Source organism: Engraulis encrasicolus, chromosome 7, assembly GCF_034702125.1.
Source record: "Engraulis encrasicolus isolate BLACKSEA-1 chromosome 7, IST_EnEncr_1.0, whole genome shotgun sequence".
Taxonomy (NCBI): domain Eukaryota; kingdom Metazoa; phylum Chordata; class Actinopteri; order Clupeiformes; family Engraulidae; genus Engraulis; species Engraulis encrasicolus.
The window spans coordinates 44,608,593-44,620,631 of NC_085863.1; the positions used below are offsets into that span (position 1 = coordinate 44,608,593).

Here is a 12,039-nt window from a genome sequence, read left to right on the forward strand (position 1 = left end):
CTGTTTTAAGAAACGTAGTGCACTTACCCAATATTGCTGGGGATGCTGCTGTCACCTGAACTAGGTATATTGAGTTCCTTGCTCCAAAACCAAGTATTCCTTTAGTGTTCGTGTCACTGCATCTTGAACAGTACCAGTTCGGAGAGGCTGGAAGAAGTCTCTCGTGCATCTTGAAGAAAAAACAAACCAACAGACAGATTCAAATGTACCAACTTGGTTGCAAATTACAGTAACAGTGTTCAACAACGCACATGCCGCCCGACAATTCAACGCAACTCCTGTAAACCTGTCAAAACTGTCGTAAATATCCTACAGGCACCGAAGAGGAACAAACAGCACAGTAAAGAAATTGGATGCGCATGCTTGAACCTCAACGCCCTATATCTAGTTAAAAACAATTTTAAATGTGAATATTTAACGCTCATGGTGTTTTGTCAGGCATGGGAAAAGAACTACTCGTCGATTGTGTGTGTGATTTCAGAATTCATTTGCCAACCTGTCTTTACGCGAAATGTGTTTGTCGTACAAAATTCAGCCGTAAAGCAAAACGCCCTACATAATCAAACATGGCGGCTCCCTCATTGACAGGGGGAGGTAAGACATATATTATTTTTCATTTACTACTAACATATTTAATTTGTTTATTAGTTCACATACTTAAGTGTGATCTAAATATGGTGTCTTGCGCTATTTACAGGGTTCAGCTGCCTCCGACGTTTTGCTGGACAGATACATTCAAGGTTAGTCTGAATTCAGTTGCAAGCTCCATCAACACACGGCCGCAATGCTATGTGTAACATGCAGAGTACTTTCGATATTCAAGTGCAGGCATTTTGCTTCTGGTTAATATAATGTGTGCTCAATTTCTTGTTTCTGTTGTCATTGGTGGACAGGCTGTGTGGAGTAAGCTCGCCGTCCACAACTAGGTGCTTGATTCACACAAGTGCATCCTTGGATCGATCCAAGCAATGGGAGAGGAACAACTTAATCGTCTACCCACCTCAGCGTCCCGAAGAACCACGCAGGCCAGCTGTGAGTCAGCTATGGAAATTCTGTACACTAGCAGTGGAAAAATAAAATAAAATGGAATATCATGATATACAACATACTTTTCATACCATACACTGACCATACCATTCTAGCAATTAATGCAGTAAGGGCGCAACCAAACTAAGCCTAGGCTACTGGTGGCATTGGTTTTGCCATGAATGTCTGGCTTATATTGTTTGCACAGTAGATGCTGAAGTCATCTTTGTGGCCTTATTAAAAATGCCCCTTTTCCCTACAGGAGGTGCACCACAGTCGGCGACAGATCAAGTACAGCAAAGACAAGATGTGGTACATAGCCAAACTGGTATGTAGTCTGACTTCTGTCACTAGTCACTACATCCCTGTCATGGAGAGCTCATGCCGTGCCAATGGATGACTGACCTGTGAATTTTAAATGCATCCCCTCCTCCCATTAGGTCGTTTAGCAGAGTATAGTTTGTAGTTTTCTATTAGTAGGCTACATTATATAATTTTATACTCTGAACACATTTTATGGTGTATGATTAGAGGTGCTCCGATTGCTCGGCTGCCGATCATGACCGGCCGATAATGGCCAAAAATAGCCTGATCGGTGATCGGAAAAACATGCCGATCAAAAAACCGATCGAGAGATATTAAATTCCTCACGCAACCATTTGCCTTTACACCTGGCGCTGCATGTAGGCGCTGGCTCTGCGCAGCTGCAACTGCACCAAAAGAAGGCATCTTTGCTTGTCTATAACTTTTCGCCATTCCCCCTTCATTTCCACCATTCATAACCATATCTGCATCAACAATGATCTGATTTTCCGATCCATGCGCCGTTTACCTGACAATGTAATTTGCGATTGAGTACTCGCCAGTGAGCCATTTTACGTTATAACCTGTGTAGTTGCCTCGGTCAGCACGCGACAACTTCGCGTTGTCAGCACAAACATGTCAATTATTGTTTTCAAAGTTGTAATTGGCAGTCAGTCGATTCGTTTGATAGTCGCTGAAACACCAAACGGCGACAGTTGTGGTTAAAACTTGAGAGAGAAATTCAGAACGGTAGTGGAGCGGTGTAGCAACCCAATGTAAGTAGGCTGCCGGATGTGAGTGCCCGGATATCCGCCCGAGTATCTGCATGCATTTGCATTCATTTCCACCATCAGGAATGCTTTGCGGCACCACAGCTACCCTATGTGAGTCGCGCTGTGTCGCCTGACTGTCCCTTCTATAATATGATTGTAGCCTACCGTAACAACTCGCCTCGGCCCCCGCCGCAAATATCCACCACACCACCACGGGTCCTCTGGTGTTGTGACCGTTTTAGGATATTTTTTTCATATCTAATACTTGCACATTAAGAGTGACAATTCCATCATGGATGTTTAAACGATATGTGCGAATGCAGTCATGTTGAATTTAGGGTGGCCAAACCATGCCATGTCATGAAGAACGTGCATCACATTATTTAAACAGCTCGTGTAAACAGTTATCCTGAGTGCCCGTGTCTTTTTGGAGATCGGAGGCTTGATTAGCAAAGAGATGGGAGAGAAATTAGTTGTGCGCGCGCACACACATCTGCACAATATCCATCGGACACTAAAGCCTCGGCCAGATGACACCGCAACGCGGGTTTTTTTGAATCCGAGTTGCAATAAAGTTGCAACCATACAGCATGTTTCAGTAAAAGATCATGTCCTAATGACAACGACAGGCTTGCTTCAGAATACACATTTCTTTATGTGAAGTTGTTGAGAACAAAAGTATTCGCTAATGGCCGTGATCGCCCACTCTTATCATGCAAATGACCTGTCATGCAGGGAGTCCACCAGTCTCTGACAGTGCCAGAAAGTTTCACATTTTTTTAACAGACCCAGCGAATTTTGTTTTCGATCTACAGACATATGCCATGGCTTGTTTAAAAGCTGAAGATCTTAGCTTTTTATTACTAAAAACGATACATGTCTAGCCTCTCCCATTCCGAAGTTATGTCCATTTTAAGCGACGGATAGTTTAACAAAAATAGCGTCATTTCCCCCCTTTGTAAAAAGCGAAAGACGGTTTTATTATGCGCTTTACTCTCCGCAAGCGCGTACATAGCAGGTTCAGAATATCAGAATGTGCAAGCTGCATAATTGAACATTACTAGATGCCACAGAGACAAGTTAGATAGCCTACAACAACAGACTGTACTGAATCATGCTGCTTAGCACCATGCTTCGTGAGTTGCTCTTACAAGAATAAGCATGCATGCTGCAACTTCTGGAATATTTTGGAAGACATTAGAACAATCACCAGGGAGTTTACAGTCTACATAACTGGTTGGCCCTCACGAAGTTGTAAGTCTGATGTATTTACTCCTTTCATTAGTTAAGTATGATGTTTTGTATGCAGGAGTAGCATGTCAAGTTACTAAAGGAATTTCTTATCCCAACATGTGTACTAGCATTTGCTGCTAGCCGACTTATTTTCAAAACCAGCATCGCATAGGCCTAGTTGTTATTTTTCATTATGCTGAAGTGAGTGCTACGTGGAAAAATAGGCTACCAGCTTTGCGCATGTGGCACCTTGTGTAGCTTGTGGAGTGACTAGAGTAGCGAATCATTGCCATTTAGGCATCTGTTGATTGTGTTCTACACTTTATGCTGCTTTTTTAATTTGAGAAGTTTAAACTAAGGTGTTGAATACCAATACCGGGCAGGTATTTCTCCCTCCTCTGGAGGCTGCTGCGCGCTCACCGCTTCTCCTTCTCTTTCTGCCCATTACGCCTGTTTCAACTAGTGACATATACATAATATGCATTGCTGATAACTGTTTGGGTGCGCAGTTAAAAGATAATATGAAGCTTTGCTTCGTGTTAGTCAGGGTTTTTTTTTTTTTAAGATTTTGAACACGAGTGACCCACACTGGGCAGTTTGAAACGTAAAATATTGACCGTGGTAGAAATGAAAGAGTCTCCACAGTCCACACAAACAGTTGTCTGATGATGCCATTGTGCATGGAATTAATGTTGTGCGCAAAGCTAGTGATCACTGTGAAGATACCTCACTGTTTTTGGCCATGTGGCTGTGACGCAGATGTAAACAAATCCGTTTCGCCTGTAACAATGGCAACGCAAAGGCCTGCGTTACTCGATTTTCGCACTCTGGAACCCATTATTCAAAAAACTCGTTTTGTGCCACGTTTCTGGTGGGTTTCATATGGTTAACCCAGGGGAACGTTGTCACTGGCATAGAAAATCGTTCCCATGTAGCTGGCCCCTAAGTTACTGGCTCCAATATTTCAGCGTCCCGTTTGATTCTGTACTTACACTTTTAAGTTTATGTAGCACAATCAAATGAATAGTATTTTTCTAAATGATATGCTGTAGTCTCCAATAGCCTATGCCTAGTTTCACGTGTGGTTGGCATCACCAAATAATCTGCACAATATGTGGCATAACTTTTCGAGTGCTACATTTAGACCGGGTAAAGTATCGAGCATGGTCTGTCCCTTAAATAATATTAAGAGTGTCCGTAACAACTCGGTCTTGGCCCCCGCCGCAAGTATCCTCCATCACGAAGGTCCTCTGATGTTGTGACCGTTTTGGGATATTTTCATATAATACAGAAATAAGAGCCTGCGCGCGCGCCTCTGACTGTATCTAGACACGGAGGGAGAATGGCTCCAATATTTATATTCAGCGCCCAGTTTAATTCTGCACTGACACTTTTAAATGTACATGGCACAATCAAATGAGTAGGCTATGTCTAAATGTACTAAGCAGGCTCTAGTCACCAATCTGGCGTTGTTGTTTCGGTATCACCAATAATAATGGCACAATGTGCGGCATGGTTTCGCGTGTTGTTTTTGCACCACCAAATAATAACTACACAATATGCGGCATAGCTGCTGTTTTCTAACTCAGAGAGAAGGATATGCCCAGATATTCTTTTAACTTGTAGGATATCCTGATGTTATGTTTCACTAATGTAAGGAGTACAACTCAGAAACTTCTCGAGTGCTAGCTACATTTAGACTGGGTAAACTCGTGACTTTAATGCTGTCACTGTCTGTGACAGTGTATCTATTTTAGGCTATAGTCTTGTGCAAAACTTTTTCTTTAACATTGCGAATGGGCAGGATGGTTTGCTAAGACACGCACGTGCTTCAGAGCAGTAGAACTGTGGAAGGTGACTGCTGCAGTTTTCAGCCAGTCCTCCTGGATAATAAAAACAAAATAATGCCGACGAGAAAGTAACGCCGTTATCTTTTGATGGATTCCCTTTAGGTGCCCGGTTGAGACAGTTTAATTTTCACACCCAAATCAATTCGGTTATAATTTTATATATAATTTATATATAATTTTTATTATTTTGATGTTATTGGTCACCGGGCCTATTCTTTTGATTGGGAGATCAAGGAACTCTCTGGTGTCGCCGAAACGGCGATGTGCTGTGGGCTCTTTACGCACGGCACCTATGTCCCTTCCATCTTCAGTCAGACTCAAATCGGACCGAAATCAAGTAGCTGAGGTTAAACTGTCGTAAATACACGACCGAAATCGAGTAGCTGAGGTAAAATAGACGTAAATACTCGGGCGGATATCCGGGCACTCACATCCGGCAGCCTACTTACATTGGGTTGCTACAAGCACTGCAACTGTGGACGGTGACAGAGAGGGGAGGGGCTCTCCTCACGAGGCTGCTCATTTAAAGCGACAGGTTGTTTTTTTCTCGTATGTGGAAGACTATTTGATGTAATGTTTCAGTTTCAATTCAATCTTAAATAGTTTAGTTATTCTATGCAATAACTTATACATTGATTAATACTGTAGACTGTAGGCCTATTACCAACACTAGTCTGAAAGATAATAATAATAATAATAATAATAATAATAAAAATAATAATAATAATAATAATAGCCTAATAATAGACATGTGCAAATTAAGATTGATTGGTTTATGGGCAGAAATGGTATTCAATAAGGATAATTAATAGGCTATTAAAAAAATAGGAAATCATTTTTGTGATCGGCAATGATCGGTAATCGGCAGATAAAGATTTTTGGTGATCGGTATCGGTGATCGGGCCAAAAAATGGTGATCGGAGCACCTCTAGGTATGATGACAATAAAGTAATTCTATTCCATGCTATATCTTCTCTATTCTATTATATTATATTATATGCTATTCTTTTATATTTCATTCTATTCATCAGATCAGAGGAATGACAATTGACCAGGCACTTGCTCAGCTTGAGTTCAGCGACAAGAAGGGGGCTAAAGTGGTAAAAGAGGTGAGAGCATATCACTGTCGATATAGGATCCATTTCAGTACAATCCTCCAGGCTTACGTCGAGACTTGACATGATCAATGACATCTCTGCAAAAACCATAATTCAAATCAAAACGTCACTATCTCATTCACAGTTGGGATATTGAATGGGGAAAAGCCTTAAAAATCCACTCAGAGTTGCTTGTCAGTGGGGAAGACTTATTGTTTCCTTCACAGAAGGATGGGTGAGAACTGAGGAGGCTGTGAGCAGCTGAGGAGGAAATGACTCGAGAAATCTGTTGAAATGGATTCAAGGAGTTTAGAAAACATCTATGCAGGGATATACACACTGATGTATGAGTGATTTGTTCATTCGACCTAATTTACTCTATTTTTATATCTCAATTTCCACTTCTCTAGGTTCTTCTAGAAGCCCAGGAGATGGCAGTCAGGAATCACAACGTTGAATACAAGTCCAATTTGTATGTTGGTAAGCATTGATAGTGATGTTTTTTTTATTACTTATGTTTTCTTACAGACTTTCCCAGTGTGGTGAAATATGTAAGTACTTATCTGTGTTGTGCTCTCTTTTCGTCTGTTTAGCCGAGTCGTTCTCTGCTAAGGGCAAGTACCTGAAGCGAATCCGCTACCATGGAAGAGGCATGTTTGGAATTATGGACAAGGTGAACTGCCATTACTTTGTCAAACTGGTGGAGGGCGCTCCACCAACTACGGAGACTAAGACTGGCTTCGACCAGGCCAAGGAGTATGTCCAGGAGCTGAAAAACCGCACCATTACTAATTCGCTCTAGCCCAGCCTCTGAGCTGCGGAGGGAGGGAGTATGTGTGTGTGTATGTGTGTTATTGAGTGTGTACATGTAAATAATGAAATAAATGTCAACTCTTCTATTCCACGAATGTGTCTAGTCTGAATATATACTTCACAGAAAGAGCAGTATTTGCACAATTAATTATGTACAACCGAGATAACATAGAATATAAATGGAGTTGCTTACCCTCGACCCCATTGTTAAAGGCTGTTAAAAGTTAAAGGTTAAGATCTGCACCATCATTTCACATAGGTTACCCCTCAAACTTCCTCAAAAATGTTCTGCACACAGTACTAAACTGCAATCATGTAACTGTTTTTTTCATTGGCGCTCCCATTATCTCCAAGTAAATGTCAGTCTTTTTAAAAAACCTCTTCGGTGAAACATGAACGTCCTGGTATGCATTACGGATCATTTGGTATCAAAATGTACTTCTTATGAAGGATTTTACCCTTTTAAACCACAAACACAGAGATGGAGCGACTTTCTGTGTTGCTCTTGAAGCAGCCTTTCAATCAAGGATTTAAAGCCAGACAAAATGTGTCGCTAACTGTAATGCAATGTACAAGAAGCAAAGTAAATACAAAGCAGAATCTATTCGTGTGGAGTGAACCCAGGTCAAACAATGTCACAGATGCATCAGGCTTAGAAAATTAGGACATTGTCAGCGACTTCTGACCTTGTGGTGATCTAAAAACCCTTATTCACAGTAAGACCACCATCCCCTCACCACCAGAAAAGTTAAGCTTGCATGTTCCCACCCTCTGAAACTTCACCTTCTGCATAGCTGCAGTATACCTGTACATTGTACTAACACATTTGTCACATATAGGCTGCAATAGAATACATTATCCCAAATGTGTTTCTCATTAGCCACTGGATGCAAGTTAGCGCCCCATATTCTCATCCTTTACTGTCCTATGACCTTGTTCCTTGCTGTTGACCTGGATGAAGTCAGTGTGATATTAGAAACAGTGGACAGTACCTCCTGTGATATTAGTAACAGTGGATAGTAACTGTGATCAGTGATGGTGGACGCTGATTGTGATCTGCTGCCGTGAAGTAGGCCTATTATTTTTGAAGTGGGGACCTGATTTGCAAAGTTACTGGCTTTTCTTGATCAAAGCAGAATATCTATTCATGACTGAGTGAACACAGGTGTCACAGCAGCAGCTGAAGCATCAGGTTTAGAAAATTAGAACATTCTCAGCCACTTCCTCCCTCGTGGTGATCTAGAAACCCTTATACAGAGTAAGAACACCATCCCCTCACCACCAGAAAAGTTAAGATCGCATGTTCCCACCCTCTGAAACCTGCATTGCTGAAGTATACGTTGTTCTTATTTAATTTACTATTTTAGGTGTGTATACTTTGTTTTCAAATTCGTCACATATAGGCTGCAATAGAATACATGATCCCAGATGTGTTTCTTATTAGCCACAGGATGCAAGTTAGCTCCCCAAATTCTCATCCTTTCTACTGTCCTCTGACCTTGTTTCTTGCTGTTGACCTGGATAAAGTCAGTGTGATATTAGTAACAATGGACAGTAGCTTTTTTTACATTCATTAACAGTGATATACTGTATCTGTTTCTTAAAAAAGCCTTTTTGTTCAACCAACTTTGAAATATGGATAAATGCTAATGGTGTCATGTGCCACAAGTATGACGCTATTTTATCAGATATCATAGAGTCCATGTATTTTCAATGTTAAATGAGTGTTCAAGATCAATCTGATTGAACCAGATCAATAAGGCACGAGGACAGAATGGAGAATGCAAGTCAGGGGACATGATTTTCACCCACTGTGATCTCACACCAACTCAGGCAATGCACACATGATAAAAGCTCATATTATTTTATTTTATTAATGATGGTTTGGTCTGAGATTTTAGCTTTTTTCTGATTAGCAACCCATTTCCAATGCACCTGAGAACTGAGAGCCAGAAAAAAACAGAAGTTTAATGAACACATGATGAATGGAACCTCTTAATTTTAGCCCATTGCACATGTGAGCAGGGGCACACGGACAGTGTTATGCTCAGGGCTGGACTGGCCATCTGACAGAGTGGGTATTTCCCTTGTGGGCCCCTATTTATAGATTTTTGAAAAAAAATGTGGTTACATTTCCAAAAATAGGGGCCCACAAGGGTGTGGGGCCCACAGTGAGTCAGTTCTGCGCCACTATGAAGGGCCCCTTTAATCCAAAAGGGCCGTATTTCTCCCCTGGCCAGCCCTTCTCAGGGCTCCTCATACTGTTAGGTCACAGACACGGATGTAGGAGAAGGCTGGTAATTAACTCTCCCCACTCACCAAGCTGCTAATACAGTACCTGAAAACACAAGTCACATGGTGTACTTCTTATGAAAGATTTTCTTATACCACAAACAGATGGAGCAACCTATAGGCCTATGTTGAACTTGCCCCTGAAAGCAGCCGTTCAACCAAGGATTTAAAACCAGACAAAACGTGTTGATAACTGTAATGTAATGTACAAGAAGCAAAGTGAGGAAGGCTGGAGGGGGTGTTACTGGCCTTTCTTGATCAAAGCAGAATATCTATTGATGATCGAGTGAACAGGTGTCACAGCAGCAGCTGATGCATCAGCCACTTCCTACCTCGTGGTGATCTAAAAACCCTTATTCACAGTAAGACCACCATCCCCTCACCACCAGACAAGTTAAGATTGCATGTTCCCACCCTCTGAAACTTCACCTTCTGCATAGCTGCAGTATACATTGTACTAACTGAATTTACTATTTTGTTTTCTTTGTTTTTTTTGTTTTTGTATAATGTTACTACTTCGTTTTCAATTTCGTCACATATAGGCTACAATAGAATACATGATCTCAGATGTGTTTCTCATTAGTCACTGGATGCCCATTGCACATGTGAGCAGGGGACACCAGGGACAGTGTTATGCTCCGGCCTCCTCATACTGTTAGGTCACAGATAGGGATGTAGGATAAGCTGGTAATTACCTCTCCCCACTCACCAAGCTGAAACCTGTGCCTGTGCAAAGGCATCAGCCACATACTGGAGGTTGGCATGGGTACGGACACACACACACACACACACACACACACACACACAAACACACACACACACACACACACACACACACACACACACACACACACACACACACACACACACACACACACACACACACACTGCCTAGTGACTATTTAAGCCTCCTTGCACAATGAGACCCCATACTTCTCAACTCAAGAAGCAAAGGTAAGGACAATCTTACATTAAGGGTGTGCCACTGACAGGGGTTCCTTTGAGGGGGTATTAACCAGAGATGTGGACTTGTGACTTGGACTGACTTGTGACTTAATTCACAAATGACTTGACTTGAGACTTAACTTGCCAATATTAGGAATGACTTGTACGCTATTGACTCGAGACTTGACTCGACTTGACAGTTTTAGCTTGTAAGGACTTGCAATAGTGTTCCAAGTCAATGAATATATATTTTTTTTGTATTTGAGTGTGAAAAAAATGCATGAAAGAAAGAAAAACTAAATGATTTACAATTAAACAGTGCCAGTAGGCCTACTATTTTTGTTTAGAACCCCTTACGAAAATTGTTCATGGTTTTGCTGTAGATAACCATGGTTCAATTTATAGTTAAACCTAGTCAAACCAAAAACCAATGCCGAACCATGCAAAAAAAAAACCATGAAATCATGGTATACCATGGCCGATTTTCGTAAGGGACATGAATGGCGAAGGGGGACATGCAAAGCAGTGTCAAGTCAAGTCAGCCTTTATTGTCACTTTCTTCATTATGCACAAGTCATACAAGGAAAATGAAATTATGTTTTCTCTCTATACCATGCCAGGACATAGACATATACAAGACTGACATTTTACAGACATTTTGCACAAAGTGCAAGACAGGACAGGTAACAGTGATGGACTGGTAACAATAAGTGGTCAATAATAAATACAGTAGGCCTACAAATGAACATTTAACAGTTAACATTTAACATTGAACATGTAAACAGAAGATAAATATAAAAAATAATCTAGACATTACAATAATAGAATAATAACAGTGACAGTAGCAATTAGTAACAGTCTTATGTTCCAGGACTGAAGTAGTGCAGGTAAGGTGCAGTCCCATGGTACAGTACAGGGTGGAGATGTAATGAATTTATGACCAAAAGTAATTGTCAATATTGCACATAGAATAAAAGGTGACTTGTTAAGGACTTGGAAAAAATAAGACTTGGACTTGGACTTGACTTGGCTTTGGCATGACTTGGACTTGACTTGGTCAAATGTGTCATAACTTGTGACTTGACACGGACTTGAGACTTACTTGCGACTTGCAAATTAGTGACTTGGTCCCATCTCTGGTATTAACAGTACACAGTATTTTATGTAACAATATTCTAATGCCAAATCTGAACTTTTCATGGGGCCCAACAGTTTTAGGAGCACTGCTGATTGTTGACTTCTCTCAATGACTGCTGTGGTGCTCCTGCAACAACTGAAGATTCACAATGAAGCTGCAGCTCCTGCCTTGCGTCACAGTGTTCCTTCTTTGGATCTTCTTTAGCACAGCCCAGTGCTCCTGTTCCAACTGGGGAATAAGACCAAATCCAAAACCAAAACCAACACCAACACCAAAACCAAAATCCACAGAAGAGAAATACGAGGAATTCCAGAAACAACATGTGATTAATCCGAGGGAGGAGGAGAAGAACTGTGACGAACTCATTCACGAGGGAAACATTAAATATGAGAAAGGAGGGTGGAAAAAGACAAACACCTTTGTAAATGATACCGAAGAGGTGGTCAAAGCAGTCTGTGAGAAAGACGTTGTGAGACGTTTTGAGGGAGGCAAAGCCTTAGCTGTAAGTGTGAAGAAGTTTGAGGTGGTGATTTGCGAAAGGCTCTGTGAGAAAAAGTCCTCCAAATGTT

At 41.3% G+C, this 12,039-nt stretch overlaps 2 protein-coding genes across 2 annotated transcripts in view; one reads left to right on the forward strand and one right to left on the reverse strand.

The window, feature by feature from the left end:
• gemin5 (gem (nuclear organelle) associated protein 5) overlaps positions 1-257 on the reverse strand; it is a 39,342-nt gene extending 39,085 nt beyond the window's left edge. The window contains exon 1 of the mRNA XM_063203660.1: positions 28-257. Coding sequence (XP_063059730.1) covers positions 28-169 — 142 coding nt within the window. The 5' untranslated portion in view covers positions 170-257. The remainder of the gene's footprint in view (positions 1-27) is intronic.
• Positions 258-334: 77 nt separating this feature from the next.
• On the forward strand, positions 335-7,186 carry mrpl22 (mitochondrial ribosomal protein L22). Its single transcript, XM_063202591.1, has 7 exons — positions 335-594; positions 698-740; positions 894-1,032; positions 1,289-1,354; positions 6,217-6,294; positions 6,693-6,762; positions 6,876-7,186. The coding sequence occupies exons 1-7, from the start codon at positions 567-569 to the stop codon at positions 7,082-7,084; spliced, it is 633 nt and encodes a 210-aa protein (XP_063058661.1). The 5' UTR covers positions 335-566; the 3' UTR covers positions 7,085-7,186.
• The last annotated feature ends 4,853 nt before the right edge of the window (positions 7,187-12,039 follow it).